We start from the raw sequence: 21,802 nt of genomic DNA, 5'->3' as shown, positions 1-21,802 counted from the left end.
CTATCTTTCCACAATAAGTGATTCTCCAGAAACAGAAATGTGCCTTTGAGTTCACATTTGAAAACTGGACTGTCTTGCTTGTCCTAAGGGCAAAGATGAATCTAGTGGATGCAGTTAGTACCATTTTTATGTCCGTATCTTTTTGATGTTCACTTTTAGAAGGCATTCAGGCTACATTATCCAAACACTACTCCATATCTGTAAAGAGGATAACCGTGGTTCATGGGGTCATTGCAGTAAGGAGAAATTGAGATAATACATGTAAAGGGCTTACTTAGCACAAACCTAGAATCCAAAAAGTGCTCAATAAATGATGATCTAATGGGTTTTTTTCTTCTCTAAGAATAATATTCTGCTTTTCCGAAAACTTATTAGGCAAAAAATTTTTAAAATTAGCTTAAATTCAAGAGGATCAATTCCCCTTTTAACCACAGAAAGTGATATTGTCCCTTCTCTCCACATGGTGGTGCTAATGTAGCATTACTAGAGGCAGTATTACCAAACTTGTGAAAAAACCCTGTGCAGCTACCTGTGATATCAGTCCAAAAATAACCACTGAATAGTCATTTGGAATGCATGCAGAATCCAATTTTGGTATATTTTTTAAAAGAAATAGATTAATCACAAATTTTAAAATAAATAAAATGAGCAAAATGGCTAACTACTTCAAAGCAATGAGGGAGGGTATTATGATCATTTACAGTTGTTCACCAGGATATCAAGATCCTGCTCATGCCATAGGTCAGGATCCACAACAGGCTGGTTTCCTTTCTACTACTTATTTCCACAAAACTAGAAGACCCTAGATTACAGTTAGAGGTTGTCAAATATGAAAGCAAGTATATTTGAGGCTTCTGTCAAATGGTTCTAGTTATTTGGCTCCAGTATGGATCCAGATATTATGGAGAAATTTTTTACTAAATTACATAATTAGTCTCACTACTTTTCAAAGTCTGTTGAATGCTAAATGAACAACCATGTATAAGAAAGGGCTGGTTTATGGACTGTTTCAAACTAGGAGGTTGTGCCAAATAAAATCTAGATCCTGTAATGAGTTGTGTGGGGTTCTGAAAAAGTTTGCATGTTTAGTTTCAGCTTATGTGTGTGGTTTTAAACATGCCCAATAATACATCATTATTTCTTGCATAAAGGAAGGATGTCATGAAGTATGCAAAGTATCAAATTATTTGAGATCAAGCTATTCATACCACATTTCATCTAGTTCAACGCACAAAGGACACTAAGTATGCTCCTGAGCTAAGCCACTTGAACCCCAGAAATAGCCTGAACTCAATAATGTTGTAAATAAATGTTTTTAACACATCCTTTAATCCAGAAACTCTTGAGCAACTTTCTCATCAATAGCTCACAGCCTCCAGTGGGGAAAAAGTTGTCTTAAATTTGCTGCCTTTAAGGAAGTAGATCTTAAAAGTTCTCATCAGATGAAAAAAATTGTAATGATATGTGGTGATGGATGTTAACTTATTGTGGTGATCATTTTGCAACACATGTATCAAATCATCCCATTGTACACCTAAAACTAATACAATATTATGTCAATTATTACTCAATTTGAAAAAATTGCTACCCATTCCTCTGTACGACACATGAAATATGTACACTCAATTTTCACTCCTTCCTTGTAGTCACATTTTTTTCTATTTCTTTCAACTCTGAATCATGAACAAAAGGGTTGTAATGACCACCAACTAACCTTGTGAAAAAAGAAGAGTCTGGGAGGGTATTTGGATGCAGCCATTTTTACTCACAAAGTCCTTGCCTGCCCACTTGTGGTGGATACTCTCTCAGTACCAACCCCAGTGTCCCTTCCCAGTCTATACCACAGCTGATTTAATTAACTGTGAAAGAAAAACATTACTCTCTAAAACATGGATTTTCCAATGATGTGTCATTGAGCACATTTCCCTCACCCATCCATGGTACAGTAGACAACTGCTTCACATTCTGTGCATAATGATTTGTCCAACTATACTGTCAAGGAAAATATCCACCAGCATGCACGTCTGATAGTAACTTTACATCCACGCCAGTGGTTCTCAAAGTGCTGTCTTCAGCCACCTGCAGGAGCAGCATCCGGGGATCGGAAACAAATTTCTGAGTTCTACCCTGGATCTACTGAAACAGAAACTCCTTGTGGGGGGTGCCTGGGTGGCTTAGTTTGTTAAGCATCCGACTTCAGCTTACATCATGACCTCAGAGTTCCTGAGTCCAAGCCCAGCATCAGGCTGTCAATGCAGAGCCCACTAGGGACCCTCTGTCCCCCGTTCTCTCTGCCCCTCCCCCGCGTGTGTGTGCGTGTGTGTGTGTGCGTGCGCACGCACAAGCTCTGTCTCCCTCTCGCTCTCTCTCTAGCTCTCCCTCTCTCAAAAATAAAAAATATATATATATATATATTAAAAAATAAAATAAAGAAACTCCTTGGGACCCAGCATTCAGGTGATTCTGAACTGCACTACACTAAGGCTTGAAATCCCATAGTATCACCTCAAAGAGAATGTTGCCAAAACTGGATTCTGCTTCCTCTTCTAACATATTTGACTTTGTAGCTATTTTTTAAAGTGTTTCAGCAACTGTAGACTGTAATTGTTTTGACTGGCAGCAGTACAAGTTTGAGCAAACCTGCTTTACTCTTTTCTCTGACTGCATTGACAATTTTATTCAATATAACATACTAGAAAGTATTATTTTGCACTTGTTCTAGACAAACCTAAATATTATAGGGAATTACAGGTAAATGGATTAATTAATCTACTAAAAATAAAACTTCTGATATTCTTCATCATGCATTCGATTCACCCTTTCCATTTTTGGCTACCCCATGAAATCCTTATTCTCAGATCTACTGTCCTCGCAGACACAGACTTATGTTCCATATTTGTACTGTAACATGGTCTTTATTACGTTTTCAAAGTTTTTCTAAGACAAAGTCTTTCTCCAAATGCATGTATATTTAAGAGAACCATTTGTGAGCCAATGATCCATTTTCAGGAACTGGGGAGAAAAGGTAGCACAATAGGAACAGAAAATGCAAATTTATCAAATATACAAACGATATCAAGATGTATCATAAACTGTACCCTATTTTATGACTTTTAGCATAGAGATAAACTGACCAACATAGCCCTTTAGTACATGTACAGCCAATGAAAATGTTAAGGATTAAAAATGAAAAAAAGATTCTGTGAAAATAATCATTAAACTTAGATGTCAAATTTATGAAATGCATATGCACTAAACTGTTTCATTATAGCTCCTCCTGAAATTGCGAAAAAGCCTACAGAACTATGTTTTATGCTTCCTAATTCCTAAGAAAATTTTGTTTCCATTCCTTTCCATTCTTCTCCAATAGATTCCATAATCTTATGTGCTAATCCCTCCTCTCAATTTAACTTTATTCAGAAACTTTAGATTGAGCCCCTCTTATGAAGTACTCCCCAGAGCTTGTGAGCTGGACATAGATGAAAGACAATCCCTGTCTCCCTACAATCCCAGATTCCCCCTACAAACAGAAGGCAATGTTGGGCTCTTTGATACCAGGGAGGATGTGGAATCCCGAGAACCAGAACAGAGGAAATAAACAAAAGGCTGAAAAAGCCCAGAGGGGGAAGAAGTCAATCCTGGCTCCACTCCAGTACTTGAGAACATACTTGTTGGATCTAGCTAGCTCCCCTAGATGCCCTACCTCTTTTGGCTTCATTCACATACTTCTCAAGAGCATGGTCTAGGCCCATGGTTTCCATTGCTTCATCGCTCACTTCCTCCTCACCTACTTGCAACATAGCTCCCAGGTCCCAGTTTCGACACTTCAGTATTCTCACTGGTATCTGGCCCTCCCCCTTTCCTTTGCACTACATTCATTACAGGAGTGCCTCTCAAGAATAGATGAGCATATCAGAATCTCCTGTGGGGCTCTGCCAGCCTCCACCTCAGAATCACTACTCCAGACCAAGTGTGTCAGAAGCTCAGAGGTGAGGCCCAGATCTGAGTATTTGTTAATAGCACCAGAGGTACTTTTAACATGACAATCAAGTGGAGAGCTTTTAAAAGACATCAATGTCCAGGTCCCTGCCTGTGGTGGTTTTGTAACAGGTCAACTTGGTTAGGCTGAACATTCCCCAGAATTTCCTTTCTAGTTAGGGTAGATCACAGGAGAGATTTGGGGGACTTTGGGGGGTGGAAGTAAAGCAGCCGCCACTCCGTAGCTCTCATACATTGTTGCTCACCTTCTGGCTCATCTCGTTGGCATAAACCAGCAAACACACCTCTACCTGCTCCACCTTCCCCAAGATCCTCTCAGTTTCTCCAGCTCCTGGGCCAAGTGAGTGTGCCTAGCTCTGTGCCAAAGGTCCCTGACTTCTCTAAGCTATCCACACCATTCAGGTCAGAGGCAGCGAGTACTGACATGGGTTTCATGTGTCATTATGGGTCCTAGATGGTGTTCCTGGTGCTCTCTCTCCTCTTAGACCCACCTTCCCTTCCTGACTTCCTGTCCTGTGGACTTCAAGCTTCAGCATCAGAAACAACACTTTACAGAAACTGTTTAACCAGCTCCCACAAATCCCTGTAACAAATTTTTTTAGGTATAATTTTCTTCGATTGAATCTTGCCTAATAAACTGTTCCAGGCCAATTATTTCAGAAGCTAAGAGGTAAGGCCCAGACATAAGCATTTGTTAAAAGCTCCTCAGATTTTTTTTTTTTTTTTGTATCTAAATAAAGATTTTGAGAGAGAAAGAGCATACACACAGGAAGAGGGGAAGGGCAGAGAGAAAGGATCCCAAGCAGGCTTTGTGCCAGCCGTGCTGAGCCCAACGTAGGGACTGAACTCACAAACGCATGAGATCATGACCTGAGCCAAAACCAAGACTCAGGACACTTAACTGACTGAGCGAACACAGATGCCTGGTTCCTCAGGTGATTCTAACACAGTTAAGCACCATCTATCCTACAGTGAAAACCTCCACACCCTACTGCAAATCTGTGCCAGGGTAAGCTAATATAGTTGATGGGAATACACACAGCTCCTCAGCCCCACCCTGCCTTGCCCCACCCCTAGAATTGAGAAAGACTTAAAATCCTGCTCTGCCCCACCCTGTCTCTAGTCTTTCCTCCCTCCATTTCACCCCACCCATCCACCACCCTAGACTGATATAGACAAGTACTTATCACATCCCTCCACATTCAAAGGCTTTCAGCAACTTCCTGTCCCCCAGGAGATTAAGTCTACTCTCATCTGGTATTCAAAACTGTCCCCAGACTCTGGCTTCTTCCTGCCTGGCCAAACTATCCTTCTACTCCGTTCCCAATGTGAACCCTATCCTCCAGTGTTTTCTGGTCCTCCATCAACCCAAGGAAGAACAAAGCAGTTGTCACAAGATAAAAAGAGAAAGTGCCTCCTCTGGCCTCCTTGGATTCTGCCTAACAACCAGGACCAGTAGCATCTCCTACACTCCACACCACCTCTCTAACCTCCCTTCCTTCTCAACTCCACTTGCTGCCTCCTGCTTACATTAAGGGTAATTAATGCATATACATTTGAGTTCTCATTGTATTAGAGGTAGAAACAAAGCAGAGCACAAATTCCCTTGTAGAGGTGCCCTGACATTTTTAACAAGCGGAGGCTAACCCCTTCTTTCATGGCCAATTAATGCTGTTGCTACTGTGATCCTATTCCAGAGCTCAAGGAAGACAGTATTTAGATTATTCTCTACAACAAAACCACAACCTAAACCAAGGGGATCCTCACACTCCTCTCCCAGCATAGAAATTTCAAAGCCAATAGGCCTGCTTGTATTCTGGGGCTCTCTACGGCAGCACATGAACTGGCTTTGCAATTTTTTTTTACTGAATAGAGATAATTTTCTTATCCCATGCATCTCCTACTTGCATCTTGGGAAAGCAGCCTTATAGAATTAGGGCATTTGCACTCAAATGTGTCTTTCTTCAAACACCAGGAGATTGAGAAAATGGTACTGAAAGAGTAAATTAAAGCCCTCACCCAGTGTTTTTCTTATATTTTCACATATTAATATGCAAAGTAGGTATTTATACCTCCCAAGGCTTACATCCGAGTGTGCTGATTTTTTGCTTTTGTATTTTCTATTACCCATTCATGTGCTAATGTTTGAATTGGAAATGTTTTCTCTAGATTTTTCCACAGAAACACTCACCCATATTTCTCTGCAAGTCCTCTTGCTTCTTCCTCTTTTACTACTCTCTGGTCTTCTAGATCACTCTTATTTCCACATAACACTATATCTGGGTTTTCACAATATGCATGCATTTGTAGCTGGCCTATAAGAAAAATTATTATACGAAAATAAGTGTACGGTCAATGGAAAATATATGCAAAAGTGCTTCATAACTGTAAATGGATAGAGAGACATAAATGATATAATGCTTTCAAAAGCATTAATAACCTAATCAACAAAACCGAACGGATGGGACAGATATGTAAAACTTATCCTTAAATTCATACCTCACCTTATTTAAATATCAGAGAGGAGTGGGATAATTTGCTAACCTTCCAAAAGTATGTACGTGCATGTGGCAACCACGGGCATACACCCATGAGGCTATCTTTCTGTTGAAGGCCATTTGAAAAATACTTGGAAAATTTTAGTACTTATTGCTAATCTTAAAGCTCTGTTTTTCGTATGGTTTCTTTCCATGCAACATATTTAAGAGAACGGTCTTCATACAAACTAGCTTGTTTCTCTCTGAAATGTTTTTCACATTTTTTATTATCCTAAAGCAGAATCGATTCAATTAAAATAAACAAGATACAAGATTAAGGGAGAGAAAATTTATAATAATAAATGATTCTGTCACCAGAACCAAGAGGAAGCAGGAGACTATAATTCTTATTCCACAGCTTTTATTTCTTTTCACCTGAAAACCCGTAAATAGGCATAATTTTAAAAAGCAATTAAACAAATCTTATTTCTTATTCTTCACACCCCATAATAAAATTAAAGCAGCCCGAACTTTCACATTAAGACATACCTCAAAGTGGTATGGCCTATTTTTATCACGGTTAACCAGAACAGTGTTGACATTTTAGTTCCTCATTACAAAGTCATGTTCATTATATCTTATCAAGAGAAAATCTAGTTGGCAAGCATTCACTGATCATTAACATAGGCCAGATACTTGGTGCAGAATTTCAGAGCCCTGGCCTTTGCCTTCAAGGGACAATCGGGCAACAAGGCCTATACAGGCAAAACCAAACTGTGTTTCCACTGACTGCCATGCCCTTTCTTTCCTCCAGGCTGGTACACATTCTGTCCCCATGTGCTTGAATACCCAGCCACAACCTTCCTTCCAGGAATCTTGACCATTCTTTTAAGACTTGACTCTCAGTTACCTCTACTATGAAACCTTTCTGGTCTCCAGAGAGTCTCTGTGTTCTATTAACCCATGTGTCCAGTGTCATGATTACAAACATGAACTCAGAACAGACTGTGTCTAAGGTTGAATCCTGGCCCGCCATTTACTAGCTGTGTGACCCTGACCAAGTTGTTTCCCCATCTGTAAATGGTAATAATAATGGTACTTACTCCATACGGTTAAGGTGTGGATTAAATGAGTTAATTCAGTGATTCTCCAAGAAAGGTCCATGGACCAGCAGCCTCACCATCACTAGGGAACTTACTACAAATGCAAATTCTCAGATCCCACCCCAGATCTACTGAATCAGGAATGCTGGATCTGGGGCCCAGAATCCGTGTTTTCATAAGCCCTCTGGGTGATCCAGATGCACATTTGAGAACCACTAAGTTAATCTTTAAAGCATTTAGAAGTGCTAGGTGAGTATTACCAGTAATGATGTTTAATAGTGTTTATTTTGGAGATTCTGGTAAGTGTGATTATTGGCGATTTTTATTTCTTCCTGATTTTTCTACAAACACTGACTTACTTATATAAAAAGTAATCAATTCTTTTAAAAATCTCACTGAAGAAAAAGGCAAATACATAAAAACCTACTACAACCTACTATGCTAAAAATCCTCAAAGTAGTACAAAATAGAAGCTAAGAGGAAAAAAGTTTAATACAACTACAGTTATCACAGAAAATTTCATGGAGGCCATAATTTCCCAGATTTTAAAGAATAAGTAGAACTCCAACCAGTTTAAAAAAGGGTCGGGGGGGGGGGGGTTAGAAGGGGCTTTTCTCTGAGGTCCAGGAAGACAGATGAGTGAATCCAACACTGCCTGGTTCCTTTCAGATTTCAGATTTAGGCTTAGAGGACTCAGCTCTCTGTTCAGTCTCCTGATTCAGCAGGGCTCACCTTTGTATGTATCCCCTTCCCAAAAGGGCACGGAGAGAATCGGAGTCAAGAGAAAAGGCACTGCCAGTACAGGTCTGGAGAAGCAAAGGGAGGACACAGACCTCCTCTCCCCAGGCTAATCAGAGTCCAGGAATCAGCTGTTTAATGCAACAGTACCTTTGTTCTGATATGTATCTCACCCCCCAAAAGAAGAAATGAATGATCCATGTAATACTCAAAATGCTAACAGAGGAAAAATAAAATGTATAGATAATACATTTTTATTCCCAATTAAGATTTGATACTATTACTTCTGACCCTGAACATTATAACTTTCTTTTTTTTAAAGATGGGTTGGGGAGGGGGGGAGTATTTTCCATTGAAGATATGAAATCCTCAAAATGTATATGTTTTCTTTACCTGTAAGAATTCTTTTACACTATAAGGAAAACAAAATAACATGCATACATTACACATAATTTCACATAACTTTGTTATTTACCTAATTAGCTAAAAAGTCCAGATAGACAAGATTTATCTGTCTCAGAGTTTCCATTTCTATCGGTGAGCAGGGGCAGAGAGAGAGGGAGACACAGAATCTGAAACAGGCTCCAGGTTCTGAGCTATCAGCACCGAGCCCGACGTGGGGCTTGAACTCACTAACCGCAAGATCATGACCTGAGCTGAAGTCGCATGCTCACCCAACTGAGCCACCCAGGCAGCCCCAGAATTTGTTCTAACGATACTGAAAAGAAGATGAGAAGCAAGGTCTGAAAATAAAGGACTAAAAATAGCCACCATCATTCAGCTCTAAGAGAAATAATGAGGTATGCAACACGGGCATTAACAAAGTCAAGTCCAGTAAGCATAACTAAATTTGGGGAAACTATACTTAAAATATTAAATAGCTCTTCAACTAGTAATGATCAATTTAGTTAAGAAAGTGCATTAAAGGCTACTGAACTTGGGGCGCCTGGGTGGCTCAGTTGGTTAAGCGTCTGACTTGGGCTCAGGTCATGATCTCATGGTTTGTGAGTTCCAGCCCCCCCACCCCCACCCCGTCAGACTCTGTGTTGACAGCTAGGAGTCTGGAGCCTGCTTTGGATTGTGCGTCTCATTCTCTCTGTACTCTGTCTCTGTCTCTCAAAAATAAATAAATGTAAAGAAAAAAATTTTAAAAAGCCTATTGATCTGAAAGCAAAAATTCCATGTCCTCAGAGAAGTCAACTACTATTTAAGGCCCAGAGTCCTCATCCTAAAATAAAGACACGCCACCTGCCTGAATCTTCTCCCAGAGCTTGTGAGGACCAGATACAAAGTATGGGAAAAACCTTTTAAAATCACAATGCACCACAGAACTTACTTATTTCAAAACTGGTTCTTAAAAACAAGGTTTTCTACTATCAAAATCACAGCCAATGACCCTTTTATAATACCAAAACACCAAGTCGTTTTTAAATGGTAGGTATTTTTTTTTTGTATTCTGATTTAATGGTCATGTTGTATTTTTTAACATTTAGAAACATATTTAATAACCTCCTCTAAAACTCTGCTATATTCATTAAAGACATTGATTTATATTTCCAGAATTCAGTTCATTTGTTCCTTGCTTCCTTCCTTCCATAAATACATAAAAAGCACATTTAATTTCTACTGTATTCTAGGCAACATGCTTGGTGCTAAAAAGACATACACAAATCAGAGTTTAACAGATTCATGTAAGAAAGACATATTAACAAGTATAGCAATTTAGCATACATCATAATAAAAATATGTACAAACTATTATGGCAATTTAAAGAAGAAATGCATAATATTGTAAGGGGGTCATGAAATTTACATTTAAGCAAACACTCTGAAAATAAGGAGATGCTTCCTCAGGAGACATAGGAGAAGGGCAACTCAGTGGTAAAAACAAAAGTAAAATTACAGAAGCAAAGATCAGTGAGCCATCAGCTGAAGATGAGAATGACAGCCAGTGGCACATTTTGAAGCATCTTGTAATGCATGTAAAATATCTGGTACTTTATCATGGGCCACAGGAAGCCATTGAAACATTTTAATGAGATCATATTTATCTTCTAGAATGATAACTCTGGCAGCTATGTGGAGAGTAGATTTGAGGGAGATGAAACTAGAGTTAAGACAACAAATTAGGATATTAGACTAGGTCAGGTAAGAAATAATGAAAATCTAGTCTAGAAACTGTCAGAGATAGACGTGTGAACCATGGGTGTCATGCTTAAGAGCATGGTCCCAGGAGCTATACATTCACTTACTAGCCACATAATCTTGGATAAACCAGTATCTTTCTGTCTCATTGTGCTTGTCTGAAAATGGAGCTAAAAGTGTTAATGTATATTAATGATTTAGGATAGTTTTAAAGAGATCTTATTCATTAATATTAATATTAAGTACAAGGATCAGGTTTTTTGTTGTTGTTGTTGTTTTGGTTTTATTTTATTTTAACTTGTTTTTTTATTTTTTTAAATTTACACCAAATTAGTTAGCATATAGTGCAACAATGATTTCAGGAGTAAATTTCTTAGTGCCCCTTACCCATTTATCCCATCCCCCCCTCCCACAACCCCTCCATTAACCCTCAGTTTGTTCTCCATATTTATGAGTCTCTTTTGTTTTGTCCCCCTCCCTGTTTTTATATTATTTTTGTTTCCCTTTCCTTATGTTCATCTGTTTTGTCTCTTAAAGTCCTCATATGAGTGAAGTCATGTGATTTTTTTCTTTCTCTGACTAATTTCACTTAGCATAATACCCTCCAGTTCCATCCACGTGGTTGCAAATGGCAAGATTTCATTCTTTTTGATTGCTGAGTAATATCCATTGTGTGTGTGTGTGTGTATGTGTATGTATGTATGTATGTGTGTATGTGTATATATATGTGTGTGTGTGTGTGTGTATGTATGTGTATGTATGTATGTATGCATCTTCTTTCTGCATTCATCCATCGATGGACATTTGGGCTCTTTCCATACTTTGGCTATTGTTGATAGTGCTGCTGTAAATATTGGGGTGCATGTGTCCCTTTGAAACAGCACACCTGTATCCCGTGGATAAATCCCTAGTAGTGCAATTGCTGGGTTGTAGGGTAGTTCTATTTTTAGTTTTTTGAGGAACCTCCATACTGTTTTCCAGAGTGACCGCACCAGCTTGCATTCCCACAAATGGTAGGTATTTTTAAGTAACCATTTTTATTTTAAATATTTGGATGTTAAGAATTTGACATCACAGTATTCTTTAATAGATTTTTCTAGTCTAAATTTACACTAACACCATCAACAGATAAAAGTGTACATTTGCAAACTGTTATTTGATCAAGTAGCAGGATTTTAAGTGGCTACTAACCAATCATTTAAGAGATTAGGATCTCTGCAAAGAGCCAAGATGAAGGGGTGTGTGTGTGTGTGTGTGTGTGTTTGTGTGTGTGTGTAGTACTGGTGACCATTTTTGCAAATGTAATTCTAGAGTCTTCCATCATGGGATCCTCCTGCCCAATGCTCTGGCCCTAAAAGCAGAAAAGGGACTTCTGAGTACAGAAGAGACATAGAGCTGGGGGTATGATCTGCAAAGCCTTCAAAACATATTTATATCTATGTGATGTATGTGTTAAGCCCTGGGATGATACAAGTCCTCACAGTATACGACAGGCAAGCAGATACTTAGAGATTTATCTTCTCTGGGCTTCTGTCTCCTTTTCTATCAAATGGGGCTAACAGCACCCTCTGTGGAAAAGCCAAAGTGATTACATGCAAAGTGCTGCCATGTGCCTATAGGATAAGAAGTACCCACCAAAGGGGTACCTGGGTGGCTCAGTCAGTTAAGCCTCTGGTTCTTGATTTCAGCTCAGTCATAATCTCACAGCTTGTGGGTTTGAGCCCCCCGTCAGGCTCCACATTGACAGAGCTTGTTTGGGATTCTCTCTCTCCCTCTCTCTTTCTGCCTCTCCCCGCCTCTCCCCTGCTTGCTCTCGCTCTCTCTCTCAAAATAAATAAACATTTCTTTAAAACACTTATAAAAAAAAAAAAAGAAGTTGCGAGCAAATAAGTTAGCATCACCAGGAAAAGCACAGTATGTTAGTTATCTTTGCCCCTAAAGTAAAACCTTAGGAGGTCCTCCAAAACAACTTGCACCAAAAGTAGAATATAAGAGGGCATTTTATTATGGGAAATGGGCAGTGGGAGACAGGGAAACAGTAACACTTACTTATCCAGTTTCTGACATTGAGGAAACTTTGCTCATTTGTCAGATCAAAAAGCAGAAGAAACCCCATAGCATCTCTGAAGAATGCTGTTGTCAAGCTACGAAACCTAGGAACATAAAAGCAGATTGGTCACCTAAATCATGGCCTCACTCCTGAAATATAAAACTAGCAGCAATTCCCTCAGCTCTTCCAATAATTCATCAATAACAAATTAGGTGTTTAATAATGTGCCATAATTTCTAATAACTTCACATTATACATGCATATGGTACCTCTTAACTATACAAGATTTAACAAAGTGTGCTATAATAGATCATTTTATCAGTATAAAGGTATATATATAATCAATGATATTGGGTATCTTATAAAATATGGTAAAGAGATATCTAGAGCTAGAAAGAATATTTCAAAACATACTGATACTTTCCAAAAATTATATTTGGAATTTTCTTTTAAAATAAAAACAATCTTGGAGCACTTGGGTGGCTCAGTCGGTTAAGCGGCCAATTTCAGCTCAGGTCATGATCTCACAGTTTGTGAGTCTGAGCCTTGCAACAGGCTCTGTGCTGACAGCTCAGTGCCTGGATCCTACTTTGGATTCTGTGTCTCCCTCCCTCTCTCTCTCTCTCTCTGTGCCTCCCCTGCTCGTGCAGTCTCTGTGTTTCTCTCAAAAATAAATAAACATTAAAAAATTTAAATAAAAACAATCTTATAGAGAACTGTTCGTTACCTGAGGGGAGGTGGGGGAAGAGATGGGTGAAATAGATTAAGGAATTAAGAGTACATTTCTCATGATGAGGACTGAGTAATGTATCGAACTCAGTATAGTGTATTGCTGAATCACTATATTGTATACCTGAAACTAATTTAACACTGTATGTTAACTATGCTGGAATTAAATGAATAAAAATAAATAAAATAAAAACAATCTGTGTACATTTTTAAAAATTAAAAAAAGATAATGATATTCCAAAAGTGTATACTACAGTTATTTATCACTTACATAAGTTTATGTGTTAATGGAGCATGTGATTTGAAAAAACAGTCTGCTGGACAGGGACCACAAGAACTAGCTCATGATACATTAGTCTGAGCCAAGAATGCACAGTACAATTAAGAGTTAATTAGGCCAAAAGCAATGGTGCCTGCTGTGTAGGTTTTCCTTGTCCTGAGAAAGTTCAACTTGACCTGACATTGCAATGGGTTCCGTAACCTTTTAATTTCAGTCTCTACAGAAGTTTGATAACTCTGAAAAACATTTCTTTGGCTTCAAGATGGGAGTACTATTGACTCAGTCCCTAGCCTTTCTTGGTGCTCTCTTCCAAGGTTTTATCCAGCTATATCCTTTCTCTCTCCGTTTCAAGTCCGTTTCCATTTTACTTTTATGCAAAGCCTGCAACTGACAGGCAGAGGCTCTACGGAAAAGAATACTGACATGAATTTGTCATCTAATATATTTTAAATTTTCTCAAATATTTCTAGTGAACATTTTTACAAAAAAAAGAGTCCTTATCTTTTAGAAATACCTACCAAAGTAGTTATAAATGAAAAAATCTGATATTTGGAATTTGCTTAAAAATAATTTAGGAGTGGGGGTAAAAAGAGGTAGAGGTATAAATGAAATGAGATAGGCCACAAATCGATGGCTGCTGAAGCTGGGAAATGTGTACATGATTTTATTATACTATCCTTTCTAGTATATATTTGAATATTTCCAGAATAAAAAGTTAAAAAACAAAAGAATACTTCAAGAAAACTACAGAAAACAGCAGCTTCTAGCTAACTTAAAGAAATTTTTATCAAGATTTCATGTGACTTATCTTGATCAAGCAACCTCTGACCATATGAGTTAATTCCAATCAGATTTTCCATGAGGTTTCAACAATCAAGAATAATGCATGCAATTCTACAATTGTCTTTGTGGCTGAGTAAATAGCAAAAGTAAATGGTGGAAAGTGTCTAAGCAAATGAGTAGAACGAGAAAGGAGGAGGAAGAAAGAGAGAGGAGGGAGGAGGAGGAGAAAGCAGGAAGAGAAAGAAGAAGAAGAAAGAAGAAGAAAGACCGTAAGTAAGATGGTCTATTTTGAAAAGGATTCATTTTTCTTCTGTCCTTGTATGAAGGACACATCATTACCATTTCGGATTGATAAATTTCCTGCTAATTTGGAAGTATGTCTTATCTAAGTACAAATCAACCAATCAGCTGGCCTTTTCCTGCTCAGGCACTGTATGAAGAGCACACCTGGTTTTCCCTTTACTCCAGTAAGAAACACATAACTGAAGGTCTCATACCTCTCCTGCCCTGCTGTGTCCCATAATTGCAGGTGGATTCTCTGACCTCTGCCAATGGCTCCATCTGGCCCATTGGCTCTGTACACCTAAAATAGCAAAATGGAAAAGAAAACTTTTGAGAACACTACTCTTCTCAGTTTTCTATTCAGTAAAACTCCCATAAGCTTCTAGACTCAAAAAAAACCCTCTGGAATACAACCTTGTTTGTATGTTATTCCAAACAATTATCTTTGGGTAATACAGTAATTTGTAATAAAACATAAATATACACGTTATATATTTTTATAAGTATATTATGAAATATATATAAATATCATATAATATGTATAAATAACAATAATCTGGGGAACTTGGGTGGCTTAGTTGGTTGAGCGTCCGACTTCAGCTCAGGTCACGATCTCACCGTTCATGAGTTTGAGCTCCGCATCAGGCTCTCTGCTGTCAGCACAGAGCTCACTTCGGATCCTCTGTCTCCATCTCTCTCTCTCTCTCTCTCTCTCTCTCTCTCTCTCTCTCTGTCCCTCCCCCACTTGTACATGCACGTGTTCTCTCTCCCTCCCTCTCCCTCTCTCTCTCTCTCTCAAAAATAAATATTAAAGAAAGAAACAAAACATTAATCCACTCACCTTTCCTCAAAGTTCCCTCAGGTCACTAGTTTCAGAAAATACTACCTTTCTATGATTTTTCCCTATCCCATCTTTAAAAAGTACTGTAAAGCAATTTTATAGGAAGGACATCTTAATATCTCTTCCTCCATTAAAGCAATGAAACACTGGCCAAAAATGTCAAAATCCACTTTTTCTAAACTCTGAGAATTAACAAAGGCTTGCAACATCCCAAGAACAATCTATTCCATAAAAATGGCTGAGTATCAGTAAAAACAGTAAACTTTGTGCTGTTTCAATTTATCTTATTCCCATCCCACCCTCCCCAGCTCCTTAGTAGCTTTGAAAACCAACAGATGCATAACTATGGTAGCTGTGAAAACCATTAGCATAGTAGCCACTGAAAGGAGGCAGAACAGGTTTGGAGCTCTCCAAGTCTCATCCCCAGAGAACTGTCTGAAAGTTACCTGTAAATCTCCATTCCCAGGCCTTCACTTGACTTTGCCTGACTCAAAGCTTGCTCTATGATGACAACCTTACCCTTAGGACATTTGTTGAAAACAATCAGCAGCAATTATTTAACATCACAGCTACCAAAGGCAGCAATACCAACTGGGGCTAAATGTAACAAACAAACAAACAAACAAACAGGAAATGAGATGTCCATAGGGAGTCTTGAAAAGCTCCAAAATGTTCCTTGGAATCTACTAGGCCACTTTCATGTATAGGACCATACATATGCTTGGAAAAGACTTGAAAAGACCCAATGAAGGCTAAGGCAGAGTTGTAAACTGCCTGCAGGAACATTAGGCACATGTCCCACAATGGGTGCATGCATGCACATACACAATCTGTTGGAAAAGGCTGATAGACTTACTGGTTCAAAGAAACCTGTCCACTCATTGGCTTATCACTGAGTTAACTGAACAGAGACTTCAGTTAACTTCAGCACTAGAATTAGTGCTGGGATAGAATTAGTCCCGGGATGTCACTAAATAAACAGCAGGAACAACAGCAACAAAAATAAAGAGCAAAAACAAGAACCTCTTAGGAAAGGGGAAGAATTTGATTGCCAGGTTTTATCATTTAAAATGTCCAGTTTTCAACAATGTTTGTGAGACACACAAAGAAACAGGAAAGTATGGCTTATACATGGGGTGGGGGTGGGGCAGGGGAAGGGAGTGAAGAAATCAACAGAAGTCATCCCTAAGGAAGGCCAGATGTTGAACTTACTAGACATAGACTTGAAATCAGCTATTATAAACATGTTCAAAGAACTAAAGGAAATCATATCTAAAGAAATAAAGTACGAGACTAATGCCTCATTGAATACAGAATGTCAATAAAGACATAGATACTATAAAAAGTAAATAGAGATTCTGGAGTTAAAAATACAGTAAGTGAAGTGCAGTATTCACTAGAGGGGCTCAATAGCAGACTTGAAATGGCAAAAGAAATAACCACTGATTTGAAGAGACAGGTCTGTTGAGATTATCTAGTCCATGGCACAAAAGGAAATAGAGTAAAGAAAAATGAACAGAGTTACAGAGACCTATGGAACCATCAAAAATACCAACATATGCAAACTAGCAATCATATCAAAAGAAGACAGAGGCAGAAAAAATATTTGCAGAAATAATAGCCAAAAACATCCCAAAATTTGACGAAAAACATTTGTCTTCACATTCAAGAAACTCAGTGAGCTCCAAGAAGGATAAATTCATAGAGACTGACTAGACACATCATCATCAAACTGTCAAAATCCAAAGACAAAGAGAGAATCTTAAAAGCAGCAAGTAAAAAGTGATTCATCACATACAAGCAATAGAGGCCAAAAGGCAGTAGGAGGACATAATTAAAGTGCTGAAAGAATAAAGACTAATCAGCCAATAATTCTATAGGCAACAAAGCTTTCATTTAAAATTGAATGATTAATTAAGACATCACCAGATACACAAAAACAGAATATTCATCACTAGCATACTTGCCCTATAAGAAATAATAAAGATAATGCTTCAGGCTAAGATAAAAGGACACTAGGCAGCAAATAAAGTCCATAAAAAAGCAAACAGCACCAGAAAGATAACTACATAAATATAAAAGAAAGTATAAATGCATTTTTGTAATTGTTTTCTTCCATCTGATTTAAGTACAACTTCATGAATAAGTACAAACCTGTTGATAGGCACACAACATATAAAGTTGTAGTTTGTGTGACAATAACGGTGCAGAGGAGGGAGTAGGAAATGAAGTCCTATATAAGCACAGTTTCATTATAATATTGAAATTAAGTTGGTATTCATCAAAACTAGACTGTTATAAATTAAGATGATAATTGTAATGCTTAGGGGAACTATTAAAAAAACAACTCAAATATAGTAAAAATAATGGCAAGGGAGTTACAATAGTATACTAGTAAATATAGAACACAAAATAAAGTAGTCATGAAGAAATTGAGGAACAAAAAGAGAAATAAGACATGTAGAAAACAGGGACACCTGGGTGGCTCAGTCAGTTGAGTGTCTGACTTGGGTTCAGGTCATGATCTCATAGTTCATGAGTTAGAGCCCCGCATCAGGCTTGCTGCTGTCAGCACAGAGCCCACTCTGGATCCTCTGTCCCCTTCTCTCTCTCCTCCTTCCCCGTTTGTGCTCTCTCTCAAAAATAAATACATAAATGCATACACACATAAATAAATACCAGAAAAAGATACACAGAAAACAAGTAGCAAAATGGCAAACATAAATGCTACTTTTTCAGTAACTATATTAAATGTAAGTGGATTAAATACTGCAAATAAAAGGCAGAGATTGGCAAAATGGACTTGAAAACATGATCCAACAATGTACTGTCTACAAGAGACACACTTTAGATTCAAAGACACAAAGAGGCTGTAAACAAAAGGATGGGGAAAAAATACCATGCAAACAAAAACTAAAAGAAGAGCTTGAGGGGCCATACTAATATCAGAAAAAAGTAAAATTAAAGCAAAAATTGTTATTTATCATTTTATAATGATAAAAAGGTTACTCCATTAAGAACATATATGAAGAAAAAGGGAGAAAAATAAGCCGACAGTAATATTGAGATATTCCAATACTCTACTTTTTGTAATGGATAGAACAAGTAGGCAGATGAACAAGGAAATACAAGACTTGCACAACACTATAAATCAAAGACATGACAGACATCTACAGAATGCTTCACTCAACAACTGCAGACCATACATTCTTCTCAGGTACACACAAAACATTCTCAAGGACAGGCCATATGTTAGATCATAAAACAAGCCTCAATAAATTCAAAAGTCAAATAATACAAAATGTGTCTCTGACCACAATGGGTAAAATTAGCAATCATTAACAGTAAACCAAAATTTGGAAAATTCACAAATATGTGGAAAATAAACAACACAGTCTTAAATAACCAATATGTCAAAGAAGAAACACAAGGGAAACTAAAAAATACTTTTAGTATTTTTACTAAAATACTTTTTTACTGTAGTTGTAGCACAACTATAAAAAATGATCAAATGAAGCTAAAGCATTGCCTAGAGGGAAATTTCTAGCAGTAAGCACCTATATTAAAAAAGAATAAAGATTTCTAATAAATAACTTTCAACTTTAAGAAACTAGAAAAATAAGATAAACTAAACCAAAAGCAAACAGAAGAAAAGAAATCATAGATTGGTGGAAATGAATTGTCTTTTCTTTAAAAAGGTCAACAAAATTCATAAACCTTTAGCTATATTGACCAAGAATAAAAATAGAATACTCAAACTCTTAAAATCAGAAAGTTTTTTAAAGATCTCTGTATCTCCAGATACACTAAAAAATAATAAAAATTTAAATAATTAGAAAAATTTTCAAAGGACAAAACTACCAACTTTACATATCTAAAAAGATTATAAAGTAATACTCTGAACAATTGTATGCCAAAAAATTAGATAATCTATAATTGAGAAATTCTTAAACACAAATACCAGAAATTAACTCAAGAAGAAATAGAACATCTAAATAGACATATAACTAATAAGGAGACAAATAGAGTTTTTGTGGAATGGCCAGGCACAAATGTCTTCACTGATGAATTTAACCAAATGTTTAGAGGAGAATCAACACCAATCTTTCCCAAACTCTTCCAAAATAGATAAAAGGTGGAAATACTTGACTCATTTTATAAGGCCAATATTATACTGATACCAAAACCAAAGATATCATGAGAAAAAACAAAAACAAAAAACTACAGACCAACATCCATTCTGAGTATAGACACGAAATATTAGCAAATAGAATCCAACAAAATATAAAAAGGATTATATGCCATGACACAGTGAAATTTATCACAAGGACAGCAATGTTGATTGGCCTTACACAAATCAATACAACACAATACACCATAGTAGTATAAAGAACAAAAATCACATGACCATCTCAATATGTGCAAAAAAAAACCTTTGAAAACATCCAATGCCTTTCATGATAAAAACACTCAACAAATTAGAAATAGAAGAGAATGTCCTCAACTTGAAAAACTGCATCTAGGGGTGCCTGGGTGGCGCAGTCGGTTAAGCGTCCGACTTCAGCCAGGTCACGATCTCGCGGTCCGGGAGTTCGAGCCCCGCGTCGGGCTCTGGGCTGATGGCTCGGAGCCTGGAGCCTGTTTCCGATTCTGTGTCTCCCTCTCTCTCTGCCCCTCCCCCGTTCATGCTCTGTCTCTCTCTGTCCCAAAAATGAATAAACGTTGAAAAAAAAAATTAAAAAAAAGAAAAACTGCATCTATGGAAAACCCAAGAACTCACATTATACGTAATGGTGAAGGTCTGAATGCTTTCTTTCTCCCTGAAATCAAAAAAAGATGAGGATGTTCTCTCTCATCAGTTCTATTCAACATTTTACTGAGGTTCTTGCCAGGGTAATTAGGCAAGAAAAAAATAAAACTTATCCAAATTGGAAAAGAAGAAGTAAAACAGAAGATGACACAATCTTGTATATAAAAGATCCTAAGGAATAAATACACACACACACACACACACACACACACACACACACACACACAATTAGAATTAATAAACAAGTTCAACAAGTACCCAGTGTACAAGATCAGTTTACAAAATAAATTGTATTTCTATACACTGGCAATGAACAATTCAAAATGAATTAAAAAATTAATTCAATTTACAATAGCATAAAAACAATCCGTTGAGCGTCCAACTTTGGATTTTGGCTCAGGTCATGATCCCAGGCACAAGCCCCATGTCAGGGCTCCATGCTGAGCGTGGGGCCTGCTTAAGATTCTCTCTCTCTCTTCCTCTACCTCTCTCCCCCACTCATACTCTGTCTCTAAAATTAAAATAGTAATAGTTTTTAAAAATAATAGCATAAAAAATTAAAATGCTTAAGAATAATATTAACAAAAAACATACTTTGAAAGCTGCAAAACATTGTTGAAAGAAATTAAAGAAGATCTAAATAAATGGAAAAACATCTCATGTTCATGGATCAGAAGGTGTAATATTGTTAAGATACCAATATTCCCCAAATTGATCTGCAGATTCAGTGCAATCCCTACCAAAATCTCAGCTGGCTTCTTTGTAGAAATTGATAAGCTGACCCTAAAATTCAAATGTAATTGCAAGGTATCCAAAATAATCTTGAAAAATAAGGTCAAAGTGGGAAGACTTTGACATGCTTCCCAATGTCAAAACGTACTACAAAGCAGAAGTAGTCAAGATAGTGCTGGCTTAAGGATAGACATCTAGATGAATGGAACAGAATTTCAGGTCCACAAATAAGTATTTTTATTTATGGTCAACCGATTTTCAACAAGAGCACCAAGATCATTCATAAGAGAAAGAACATACATAAGAGAAAGAACTTTCAATAAATGCTAATGGGACTAGATACCCATATGCAAAAAAATAGAAGTTGGACCCCTATTCACACCATACACAAAATTAACTCAAAACCTATGGAGAATGAATTAATGCCTGAAGGAGGGTAAATTGGAAAAGACTGCTAAAGTGCATGAGGTTTCTTTTGGGGTGGTGAAATGTTCTAAAATTAGATAACAGTGATGGTTTGTACAAATGTGAATATACTAAAACACTGAGTTGTACACTTTCAATGAGTGAATTTTATGTTATGTAAATTATATCTCAATAAAGTCAATTTTATTTTTTTTTAACGTTTATTTATTTTTGGGACAGAGAGAGACAGAGCATGAATGGGGGAGGGGCAGAGAGAGAGGGAGACACAGAATCGGAAACAGGGTCCAGGCTCTGAGCCATCAACCCAGAGCCTGACGCGGGGCTCGAACGCACGGACCGCGAGATCGTGACCTGGCTGAAGTCGGACGCTTAACCGACTGTGCTACCCAGGCGCCCCAATAAAGTCAT

General features: G+C 37.5%; 1 protein-coding gene across 6 annotated transcripts in view; it reads right to left on the bottom strand.

The window, feature by feature from the left end:
• RAB27A (RAB27A, member RAS oncogene family) overlaps positions 1–21,802 on the bottom strand; it is an 87,826-nt gene that overhangs the window by 7,535 nt on the left and 58,489 nt on the right. For all 6 annotated transcript variants that reach the window (XM_053223993.1, XM_053223995.1, XM_027067289.2 and 3 more), the window contains 3 exons: positions 14,801–14,886; positions 12,511–12,614; positions 6,191–6,314 (listed from right to left, as the gene is read on the bottom strand). In XM_053223993.1, coding sequence (XP_053079968.1) covers positions 6,191–6,314; positions 12,511–12,614; positions 14,801–14,886 — 314 coding nt within the window. The remainder of the gene's footprint in view (positions 1–6,190; positions 6,315–12,510; positions 12,615–14,800; positions 14,887–21,802) is intronic.

Source organism: Acinonyx jubatus, chromosome B3 (assembly GCF_027475565.1).
Source record: "Acinonyx jubatus isolate Ajub_Pintada_27869175 chromosome B3, VMU_Ajub_asm_v1.0, whole genome shotgun sequence".
NCBI classification, from domain to species: domain Eukaryota; kingdom Metazoa; phylum Chordata; class Mammalia; order Carnivora; family Felidae; genus Acinonyx; species Acinonyx jubatus.
This window is presented reverse-complemented; position numbering and strand designations above follow the sequence as displayed.